Source organism: Gymnodraco acuticeps, unplaced genomic scaffold (assembly GCF_902827175.1).
Source record: "Gymnodraco acuticeps unplaced genomic scaffold, fGymAcu1.1, whole genome shotgun sequence".
NCBI lineage: Eukaryota > Metazoa > Chordata > Actinopteri > Perciformes > Bathydraconidae > Gymnodraco > Gymnodraco acuticeps.
Window position 1 is genome coordinate 1856802 of NW_022992206.1, and position 12321 is coordinate 1869122.

At 38.9% G+C, this 12321-nt stretch overlaps 2 protein-coding genes across 3 annotated transcripts; both read right to left on the minus strand.

Moving 5' to 3' along the window:
- Positions 1–496: 496 nt before the first annotated feature.
- On the minus strand, positions 497–6951 carry slc25a55a (solute carrier family 25 member 55a). Of its 2 annotated transcripts, XM_034205725.1 has the most exons (10): positions 6752–6951; positions 5985–6092; positions 5551–5676; positions 5105–5160; positions 3804–3894; positions 2760–2878; positions 2350–2545; positions 2106–2260; positions 1644–1719; positions 497–1560 (listed from the first exon to the last, which is right to left on the minus strand). In XM_034205725.1, the coding sequence occupies exons 2-10, from the start codon at positions 6002–6004 to the stop codon at positions 1401–1403; spliced, it is 999 nt and encodes a 332-aa protein (XP_034061616.1). In that variant the 5' UTR covers positions 6005–6092; positions 6752–6951; the 3' UTR covers positions 497–1400. The 2 variants fall into 2 exon arrangements, with proteins under 2 accessions (XP_034061616.1, XP_034061617.1); XM_034205726.1 differs by lacking the exon at positions 6752–6951 and having other exon boundaries at positions 3804–4679; positions 5985–6010.
- Positions 6952–10881: 3930 nt separating this feature from the next.
- Positions 10882–11744, minus strand: tshba (thyroid stimulating hormone subunit beta a). The gene is made up of 2 exons (XM_034205789.1): positions 11574–11744; positions 10882–11160 (listed from the first exon to the last, which is right to left on the minus strand). Exons 1-2 carry the CDS (start codon positions 11733–11735, stop codon positions 10882–10884), a joined length of 441 nt encoding a protein of 146 aa, XP_034061680.1. The 5' UTR covers positions 11736–11744.
- Between the last annotated feature and the right edge of the window lie 577 nt (positions 11745–12321).

Genomic DNA, 12321 nt, shown 5'->3' on the forward strand with positions numbered 1-12321 from the left:
TAAAAGATAACGGAGTCCCTTTCCCACGCCACCTTATCCCTCCTGTCCGTCTAGCCATTTCACAATAAGCATGCATGATACTTGTTAGCAATCAGCTGAGTTTATCTATTCACACACATTTTAGCATAACAATGTATAATCCACCCTTAAAATGTCATCTTTTTAAACTAAATTGACATTGAGTCCTCTCCTGATCAATTTCCGCTTTATCAAGGTGTGCGTATGTACAATCCTATTTTACATGAAGGACATACCCAGATTAGCAGCTCTTTCAATAGCCTCTAGTCTAGTGTTTCTCCTTTAGCATCGTTAGGTATTATGACGATTGAAGCCATTTGTCACTACGGATTCAATGTTTTTGTTCTTGCCTTTGTTCGAGGGGCTGCGCTGGCATTATCTCAGTTTAAACCAGCTGTCTTTTGGACCTTTCAAAGTTTTTGTAACAAAGCAGGAATCATTTATGTCCGTGTGGTGTAATAAATCAATGAACACAGAATGAGTGTATTTACATTTTTAATGTTAATATATGGTATGTACAAACAACACAAATACATGCTGAGTCACAGTAATATTGTTTTTATTTGGCATGTTTTCTATTCAGACAGAAAGGTCTTTCTGCTTTGTTTAAGGCATAAACCAATAAAAACATTTTAAGTCAAAGTATCCATATGAAAATGTCTTAACTGAATTGATGTGGACAGATACATATATAATATGCATGAATGCATCTCAAGTTATTGCAGGTAATACTACTAAAACAACTCCAGGGTAACATCAAGTATTTAACAGGACATGTTATGGATTGGAAAGCCATATGGTCCCATGTCAGTAGGAAGGTTCATGATCAGTGAGATTTAAACATGTACAATACCAGTTCTTGCTGGAAATGTGTGTGACAAAATAATTAAAATATCCCTTGGCATTCAAATGGGCTCAACGAGACTTTGTAACATGAGACAGCAGTGGAAAAGGAAAACACAAAGTACTGCAAGCTACTGCATTCAGGAATTCAAAAGTAAAAACTAGCATACACATAAAGTACACCAAAAAAAACCAAAGTGATAGCATGGAAGAAAACACAAAAATAGGATGTGTATTTGAAGGAAATAGCTTTCTTCCCTCACAGAGGGAAACAGGACTGTCTCAGGGACAGAGAAAGAATAACACTGCAACTCTGCATCCCCCAGCCCGGTAAGGCCAACAGCTTCAAGTGCAAACATTGGCTATAGCCTCCTGAAAAAGTCACCAAAGTGTTTAAGTGCAACACAGCAGAAGATGAATCATAGGTCTTCATAAGTCTTTCTGTCTCCAGACAAGACTCTGCTGTAAACTGATGGTATGTAGCTGCCAGTTGTTCCACCATCTACGATCAGAAGGTCCTCAGTCAAGTTGATATGCTCTCATGCCGACAGGAGGTTTAGAGGAGTGTTGTCTAGGATGTATTCGCCAACTCCAGCAAAGTACATAACCTGTGCGATGCCGAAGAGAGGCGCGATCACCAGAGCTCGACAGCCAGCACCTTTCAGTAAGGCTGAGGCTCCCTCCTTCCGCACTATTTTACTGTGGAGAACCAGAGGCAGGGCTTTATGTAAACAGGCATTCAAAACAATCAAAGTGATTTTGTAACAATCTATCGGTCTTACCTTATACAATCAGCCACTCCACTATAGGCCTCCTCAGCGGACCCTTTGTTCAGTGACTGCAGTCTAGTCTTCACCACTACAAAAAGAATGAAAGAAAAAATATGAAATGACATTAAGAAACATGTCTGTTACTAATAAACAGGGCACATCATGCAGAACATATCACACACTTAAATACTGATCATTCTCCATTGCTAACAACCATGTGTTGATGATATGGAGGAGAGCTAGCTAACGTTAGCTTTAAGAAATATCAGAATGGGGATAACAAAGAAAAGCATAGCAAGTTAAGACTTGAATAATTATAGTTGTTCAAAAGAGATGTTTTCACAGTAGTATAAAAAAGGTTAGAGTTGGAACTATGACCCGTTTAACTTCCTAACAAAAATAGAGGAATTTCACTGGTGTGGTAACACCTGATAGATTTCTGGCATCATGGCTGACATGGCTCTGAACACTCACCGTCACACGGGTTAACAACCACAGCGGCGGTGGATCCGGCCACACACCCGGACATGAAGGCCCAGTAGAACGGAGACGCAGCATCAGGACTCGGTTTGCCCAGGCGGTTCAGCTTGGCAAACAACGGGAAGTAAACAATAGAAAAGGGAACATCCCTGAAAGGAACAAAATAAATAGTTGTTTCAGACTGAAACCCTGATACCTAGTAACTGGTCTGCCTAGTTAGCATGAATAGGACTTTCACCTGATCAGGGTGGCCCCCAGGCCTTTGTAGAGCCCCTGGATGCCGTGTGTGTGGAACAGCTCCTTAGCGATCTGAGTGGCAGAAACGGCTCGCGGTGATGAGGACACGGTGCACGAGTTGAAGGAGCGGCTGAGCACCGTGTTGGTGGCCACCAGCTTGGTGGTAGACATCATGACGGGCTTCTGTTGCTGGGCCGCTTTGGACAGAAGACAAAATATGTTAATACACACACAGGCAGTATTTGAGTAAAATGCATATTCAGAGTTTCATGTATTTTTGTCTGGATATTTGTCTGTTGATGTTGGACATGGAGCTGCTGTGACGCAAGTCAAATTTCAGACTTGATCTGACAAATAAAGTAATATCGTATCCTAGATTATAATTCAGTATCAACGGTGTGCTCTTCTCACCAAGTCTGCCTGCGTCCTGTAGCTGTATCTTGAGCATCTCCATGGGGGTGGTGACAACAACCTGACACATGCCTGCTCCACACCCAGCCAGCATCTCTTTGAACATCGTCAGACCCTTTCTGTTAACACAGAGGAACACAAATCATTTAAATCCAGTGTATTGATTATTATGTGTTTAAATGATGTTCAGGGCCCAAGAGTTCAAAGCTTTTAATCTCAATCAGATCCGATCAGATTTTGAAATCCCATTTTTTGTGATCCAGGATCAGACAAGTCGGCCAGATTTTGTCCCTGGAGTTCAAAGCAATTCAGGACAGGATCACCCTGAACCAGATTACGATTTTTCAAGATGACTAGATCCTGAATATCAGCGCTTTAATCCTACTGAGCTCCATCTAGTGGACATGAAAAATAATACAAGGAAGACAAGAGACCACATTGCAGAGACATCTATTGTCCGCAATTACTTTTGAAAGGTGATGACAGATGATGGACTTTTTTTTTGTTGAAGATATTTTTTCTTTAATCTAAATTACATTTGTGATTGACAATCTTTGTTGTGATACTTTCATGAGCATAAACATTTATGTTAACATTTGGTTGAAAACAAAATAGGCCCTCACAAACGTGAGCAAAAAATGAAAAATAAAATTGATTTGCCATGAAGGCTAAAAATAGTGTATTATTTCAGTTAACAAACTTTGCCATCTTATTTATATTGAAACATATTTTTAAATCAATTGTACAGTACATGTTGCTCTGGTAATCCACTGGAAATCCACCCCTCTGGTGGGATCAGGATAATCCAGTTGTTTGGGATCAAACTGATCCCAATCCTGTGTTGTCGGTTTGAACTACCCGTTTTGAAGATTTGATCCAGATTAAAGCTTGGATTAGATTTCCTGATCTGATCGGATATCAAAGTGATCCTAATCCTGTTTTTTGGTTTTGAACTCCCCAAAATCCAAATCTGATTTGATCAGATAGGGATTCAAAGTTTTGAACTCCTGGGCCCTGATGACTGAGGTTGATGATTTTGCTTACCCATTTTTGGAGAGGTGTTGCCTGAAAAAGTCATTAGCAGCCAGCTTGATGGCCTTCTCAGGGGTGACCAGGGTCAAGTTTACGGCGGCACCTGAAATAAAAACACACACTGTTAGCATTGAAGTCACAATCAACAATTCACTCAGTTTCAAAAACATTTCCCTTCCACTATCTTTAACACCATAGGAATTTAATTAGTCCAACGTACAGAAAATCTACACACAGATAGGAAAAATGTTCAATTTGAAAGTAGCTTCAGCTATAAATCACGAGGGGTTATGTCGAAAGAAATAACATTACATGAGTTTCAAAAGGAAAAGGAGAAACGAGCAAAACACAGGACGAGAGAAGAAATGAAGAGGGTGATGAATATCCAGAGGAAGATGCAAACACTATGAAGTACACAAGTCAGTTTATGATAAAGATGACCCTCTTACAAAGAGAAAACTTTAAAGATGATAATGTGTGTTTCTATTGAAAAGACAACAAGCGAGTAAGTAGGTTAATGACGGCAACAGACAAGAGACGAGATGTTGACAGACTAAATCCTCATATGGCAATGCACTGTGTGCAGACATGAAAAGCTGATCTGTGAGACTGTGGACCATCTAGAACTTTAGTCTACCACAGAGTAGTTTTCAAAGTCAACAAGGACACACTTCATAGACAAAATGAGGATCTACAACAAGTTGACAGTGAAGAGGAAAACCAAGTAGTTATTGACAAGAAGTCCAAATATAGAACAAACAGATGGCAAAACAAAAACATGTGCCTATATTTTTAGATAGAGCAATAATGTAAGAACCATTATATGATTTGCCTCCAGCGTGGCTGCGCCTTATCGGCTAGCCTTCAATATCCCAGGGGGACCCAGGTCTGCAATATGAAAAACACAGATGCAAACAAACGGCATTCCTCACAAAAGCAGAGAACCAGACTAAAAAGCTCTCAATTCTCCTCACATTTAACTATGTCCACAACTTTTTACTTCTTTTGACAATAAAATGGATTCACTTATGATTAAACAGTGTTCTCTTACTCATTGCATGAATGCTATTCAAAATATCTTAAAGTGGCAAAACCACTCTAAATGAGAGCAGCTTTGGCCGCCTCACTTTCATAACCTTTCCTAATAACTGTCATTTTAAGTAAATAAAGCAACCCATGCACTTAAAATACACTGTATATGAACCTTCAATAGCTGTAATCACGCAACACATTTGACTCTGTCCTACATCTAATCCTCTGCTACATGTTTCAGCCTACTGCTTCATAACATTTCGTAGGTGCATAACTCTTACCTCTGTACATGCCAACAAAGCCCTCTGATCGAACTGTCTTGACAAGGCAGTCCATCCTGAAGAAACGGAGAGCAGAGAAAATATTATTGGTCTGAATCATATAAAGTAGCAGATTGTAAAAAAGAATTTTACAGATGCTTACTTATTTATTACCATTATATATTTACAACATGTAACAGTGACATGTACGTTAGCATACATGCTAGTTGGGCGCGTAAAATGGGCAGTACATTTCCAACCAAAGGCATTTGAACGCCTCATTAGAGGAATGAGAGAGATTTATATTTATCACGGTCCATTGAGTCAGGTATTCCCCTAAATCTAAAAAGTAATCATGACGTCATTGAAGGATTAGCAAAAATAGTACTGATGATACAGGGACCTATAGGTATAGTGCCAAGAGATTTGGCAAACAGAGCGTTGTCGTGTGAGACGAAAATACTTACATGCTCTTGTAGACCTGCTGTCCTGGTCTCTGATTCTGCAGTCTGGTCTTTGCCAAGTCAATGGGAAAGACACAAGTCACCCCAACAATGCCAGCAATACCTCCATTGATGAGCTTGGCTGGAAGACTGAAAAAAAGAGAACAAAGTTATTATATTGGAAATGGCATTTACTATAAAAACAGTGACAAATAAAATGAAAGTAGACGTAAAATGATGGCTGGAATAGTTTTTAGATGTGATACTGTTCTCTCAGGTTGCATTGTACAGTTACATTTGATTATTATTATTATTAAAATCAGTGATGTCCTTCACATTTTCTTAAGCCATAGTCCTTTCATGTCTTGTCAAACTAACTCAAATATGCTTAAATGTTTGTTGTGAAAATTACTCAAATGGTAATTGGTCACAATAGTAAATACATATATGAGACTCACCTGTTTTGTTGCTGAGCCATGATGATTTCCAAAAAAGGCAAAGATAGTAGTGTCAAAAGGTAGTGATGCAGATCCAAATGTTCTTCAGTCAAATCAATAAATAGAGTCCTGGAGAGAGAAATCGGGAGGAGTTACTTTAGATATGAACAGGTTCCTCAGAAGTCGCAGACTCTTGTGTGCATAGAGCTTATCCCATCCACAGCAGCCGGCTTTAGCTTATCTACCTCAAAGTCACGGGACCGTGAAGCGCTACTTGTAATATGAGTAGTGCAACCCGTGGGTTAACTCGCATACCGGAACACCATACATGGGCATGACCATTTCAGTCATTATTCAACATGACTACAGACTAGCGTATTTTCAAGTAACATGCAGGCAGCAGTGTGAATGTGAATGTATTCGTTGTAAACTGAGTTTTATCGGGATACTGTCCGTGCAAATAAACGCAAAAGAGCTCCCAATAGGCCAATACCTTAAAGAGTTATTACTATTTTCTTGCGATTCACGACTTTTTTTTTCAGAAAAAAAATCTGCATTCATTGTCAAGTAAGTGTTTATGTATAGCAGGAAGGTAAGATGTAGAGTCAACAGTTAGAAATAAATCATAAAAGCAATTATCATCATACAGGTTTGTCTCAAAACATTTAAAGAGCCAATTCTTTAATTCGTTAGCTGTTACTAAACGTTAGCTAACATTGCAAACGACTAAATGACTTTTAAATGCATAATCTTATTATCAATAACGAAATTTAAAAGTTAGTACTCACCAAACGATTGTCTTGTATGCTTTAAGTAAGATTGTTTCGAGCCGTTAACTTCTGTTTCCGTATGAGTCCCCGGTCTGCTGATATATAGCTACGAGGGAAGAGAGTGGAAATTTCCATTGAGCTCTAGACGGGGGCGGATCCACCAAGAATGTAAATCCGGAGCTGATTGGCTACTATTGAACCTTCTCTATTTTAATTGGAAGTTCTACCAATCAATCGACCAATGCACCAATCATGCTTCTACAAATGAGTAAGGGGTGAAGAGAAGATAAAATAAACCATTGTTCGGCGAACATTTTTCTGAATTAGTATTGTTAAAAATAGAAGTAAACAAACACTTAGCAGCTATTTAATCATGATACATCTTTTGGAGTGGTAATCCCGAAAGTCGGTGAAGGGTTAAGACGCGGTTTACTAAAAGACCTTTACTAGATGATCGTGTTCCTGCTCGAGTTCCCATTGTCTCTGTTAAGATCACCCTGGCCTTAAGATCATCCTGGAACATTCTGGTGAACTTGTTTGGGCTTGTTGTAACTACCTGGTTAACTAGAATTATCCTAATTACCTTATTCTAATTGATGCTATTTTGGAGTTAAAGTAACTAAACGCATGAATGTAACATTTTAACATAACTTTTTTTTCTCCAACTACATACATCTGACAGACACAGTTGCTATAACCAACTACATATAAATATTTCTCCATACAAACCATATCACAAGTTTAAAAAATACAGTGCATTGTTACCAGGAACTACCCTACAGGATGCAACAGTTACAACTGGCTCCATGCAGTTTGTACCTGCCTTCATGTAATTGCATTAGTAACAATCATAATAATATAATGCATAAAATAAAAACAATATAGGCCACGTAACTTAAGCAGGACAAACATGTTGTGGGGAACAATTGAGACTGAGCATTAATAAAAAAAACTAAACTCACAGGTGTGTTTATGTGTATAATACATTGTCAGGGAAACCAAAGAATCTGCTAGGTCATGTTGTATGCTCTGGCAGGTACTACTTAATTTACATATTTGATCCGATCTGTTCATCATAACAAGAAGGTTTTGCAAAAAAAGAGAAGCACAGCCAATGGCTTCACCTTAAAAGTTTTAAATTTTTTAATATTGATGAATATTAAATGAAACAATGTCCATCTGTTGCTAAGGTTAAACCAGAAACTAATGTCTATTGAATTACTCAAAGGGGTTTTGTTGCATGAGCATCTAGTAAATTCTATAGGTTTAAATGGCAGATTACCCAAATGCACCGCACCCACAAACTGGTATGTGTCATAGAAAAATTACAAGGTAAATATGCTGAAGGCAAGAGGGCTCTTGTTGAAATGTAAACTGGTTTCTCGAAGAGGTTAGTGTGCAAGGCAAAGAAGACCAAGGCATGACTGATAGAAGTGTTGCATCAGTGTGTGCTACCCCCGAAGGTCGGGTTTTTTTCATTGACAGCTTTCTTACACGTGTCATTTACATAGTGTTTCTTTTAATAGTTTTGGACCTTTTTTTTAGGAAGTTCAGGGTCCTAATATAAGCTGCATGGGACAACATTATATTAAGTTCAATAACAAATATCTAACAAGATTGCTACTGAAGAACATGAACGCGCACTGTTTTTTTGTCTTTTATTTTTATCAAAAACAATGCTTAAACTATTAAATGTGACAATAAAAGTTGCATTACCATTACTTTTGTCCTCAAGAGTATCCCTCCATATTCGTGTGTGCAGGGGCGCCGCTAGGGATTTTGGGCCCCATGAAAAGATATCACAATTGGTTACTTAAACATATTTTTCTTAATATTCTAAAATTGTTTGGGCCCCTGTCAGTCACGGGCCCTAGGAATCGTCCTAACTTTTCACCCCCTTGCGGCGCCCCTATGTGTGTGTGTGTGTGTGTGTGTGTGTGTGTGTGTGTGTGTGTGTGTGTGTGTGTGTGTGTGTGTGTGTGTGTGTGTGTGTGTGTGTGTGTGTGTGCATGTGTGTGTGTCTTATGATAAAAGCCATCAGTTATGTAAATGTGTCACAGTACGAAGGCACAGTAAACATCTATAATTGTATGCTATGCTATAGCTTTGTTAAGGTGTACTTACGCACAGTGATTTAAGGAGCTAAATGCTCACAGTTTAGCATGTTAGCATGCAATCATTTACCTATTAGCAGTGATTATGTCATCAATTAAAGTATTGCAGAAGTGGAAATTCTGACTAGATATAGGCGCTATAGTAGAAACGATAAGGTGTTATAATATTTGTTACAGTTCATCTTGAAGGGAACATGAATGTGAGTACTAAAAACATCTTAATCCATTCAATAGCCATTGAGATATTTCAGTCTAGACTGAAAAAAAGGTCACATTTGTTTTAGTTGAATAAACACAACACAAACAAAACTGTGTGGTTTGTCTCAATGAAAGAGTGGTTGGTATGTGCGTCACATGGCTGTTTTCCTGGATTGCTGATGGAAGCAAATTCCAATTCATCCACTGCTTTTTCCAGTCTGATGATTGTAGAGTTATGTCTGGTCAACTTTTTGTATAAGGTATACAGCATAATTAACCCTCTAGTGAGGTGGGTTTATGAGTAAAGTCAGGCTAGATCATATAGATTCATTGAACTCAGGAAACCATTTGTTGTTGTTATGTTGGTTACAGGATAAGTAGCAATATTGAAACTGAAAAACAAAGACATAAACAATGGACCATAAATCCAGGAATGTTCAATTTGACAGCAGAGTGTAAACAGTGCCGGTCTGTGAGAAGTTGAAGAAGCTTCCTCAAGGTTATGGGCTATAGGGTTCAGCATTAAAAACCGGTTTACATTAATAATTTCCCACACTTAGCTCGTGCCCAAAAAATACAAGGTTTCTAACTTTATGATATGTGTCAGGGATAAGTGGCACAGAGTCAAAGCTTAACTATTGTTCACTGATGAAAGTGAAACAGAAATTAACTTTCTGCCATTCATTTAACATCTTTTGTTTTGTCCTTCAGTTCACCAGCTTCCTGTTAAATTTGATATTTTATTAAATATCTCAATATCTGAAAAGCTGCTATTGAGCTGCAACACCATGAATAACACTTATAATGCTCTGATACGTACAGTTAGAATCTGAGCCTTACAAGATAACAAAGACAAACAAAGAGACACTTAAATAAGCAAATTAAATGTACACTGACGGAGGAATGTTGTAAATATAGAAGTGAGATGAATATAACCTAAGGTGAGGAAAGAGCAATGTAACAGAGTTCCACACGATGGACTTCATAGTCAGTTTCAACTTTGAACTGCTGTGCTATTAATAAGCTCCAGCTGTCTCCCTCCAGAATTCACGGTGACAACGGGAAACAACACATTGATGCTGTACTGTTATAGACATATCTACTCAACAAATTGGTAAAGACAATTGTCATACCGTCATTTTGGAGATGGGTAATTATTCTGCCTTATCTTTGTGGACCAACATGCTCACTGATAATCCATTTGGTAAGAAGAGGTGAGTTAACGATCATGCGCCTTCAGAATGACGGATGTGGCAAATATATCCTGAGGTGACATTGTGGAGCGTCATGGCCTTGTGATTGTGATGTGGAAGCTACTGTAGGGCTATGTACAGGATGTGATTAAGTCAAACACAGCTTAGTCAGAGAGCTATTTTGAGACGTCAGCTTTAATTGAGTTGAATTCAGAGTATCCCTCTCAGAGTAAACATAATATGTCTGGGAGTCACACACACACACACACACACACACACACACACACACACACACACACACACACACACACACACACACACACACACACACACACACACACACACACACACACACACAAGGGTACAGGAGGATAAATAATGACACTGACTAAAATGCGTGCCAGGATCAACCCCGCATTGTAAAGTGAGTAGCAGGGCTGCAGCACAGGCACGCTTGGCAACAAAGACACAATAAACAGTCAAAACAACAATAGGAACAATAGGTACCAGAACAGACAGTATAGATAACTCTATATCCATCACCAACTAAAGGATGGTGTTTGTTTCATCTAAAAACATTCATGACTTATGCAGCTGCTGGGTCGTTTTAACAGTAAAAAGAGATAAGCTGATACCAGGAGAATCAGAAAGGGATCATGTAGTTTCTCTGGCCAGGGTACGGGTAGAGACTTCTCACTGGTTTGGTACAGCGAGCTCTGTCAGGGCCGGACCTCTGTATGCACTCATTGCTGTCCGTTCTGCAGGCCCCACAGTGGCAGCTGAGGGCCACAGGGTAGGTGAAGACAGGGTTGGAGTCCACGGGGCAGCCGGGCAGTACGGCCGCACGGTATTCCACCTTGTCATAGGTACAGCCTCGCTGGATCAGGAAGCGTGTGCGGAGTGGGTGCTTCAGGTTACTGTCCTGCTCAACATACAGTACACAAACACATCATCAACTCATTATACATTTCAAATCCTTGAAAACAAACAACTTTTTGTAGATTTTTATCTTAAAATTGGATAAATCCAGCCGTGGCTCTGTCTCTTTGTCAGGGTTGAGGTCAAGGCCCCCTTAGGCCCCTTGAACAATAGCCAACAGACATATTTACATTGAGGTTGAAACTGAATTGTTGATTAATGTACACTTTTCTAGGTAAATAAATAATGCAACAAGTTTGTTGGTTAAATGTTACAGTCTTTCTAAAAGATCACCTATTTAAATCTGTTTGTTTTTTATTTGACTGTTCCTTGACACCTTTACATCAATCACTTTCCAATATGACAATCTTTATTTTTCCAGCTGAAGAAATGAATGAGAATCTATGTCAGACATACCTTTGAGTAGCAGAATCCCATGCAGATGGTTGTGTTGATCGCCACACAGTAGCCACACTCTGGCCGTTCCACATACAGGGTGAAGTCTGTGGGTAAGCACATGGGAACAGCTGGGCTGAACATCAGGAAAAGGAGCCAGCTGGTGAACACTGCACTCTCCATGTCAAGCAAAGGGATTTAATTCCCAAATAAACTTGGGATCTGCATGGAAAGGAAATATAAAGACACACATTGTCAACCAGAGATCAGCAAGGACATAGAGCGTAGTATCTTCATTATGATTTGCTCCTTTTTGCATGTGAGAGTCACCTGCTCCAGAGATGCAGGACCTGATGATGCGGTGAATCCCTCATGAACAGTATTTATGCAAACTTTTTCGTATCCAAGGTAGCAGTTATCTTCTATCTGTGACGAACTAATGGACTTAGTGTTTAGTCCATTAGTTGAGTGACATGAATTAATAATTATTTGAATGATCAAAGTTTATGCGTCAAAGCAAAGTGACGCAATTGATTCTAAATGAACTGAAGATCCTGGGCTTGTTCAGTGTCCACTAGATGTCACAAAATGCACTGTAAACCCCAATAGTACTACTAACTCATAAGTATTATGGGTACTGCAATCAAAACCAAATATCAAGTCAACCGAACAATAAACTTATACGTTCTTTTAACGAAAAGTACTGTTTAATTTTATGTGAATCATAGTTTATGAGTGAATATTCAAATTTGAATTAAAACTTCTGAGT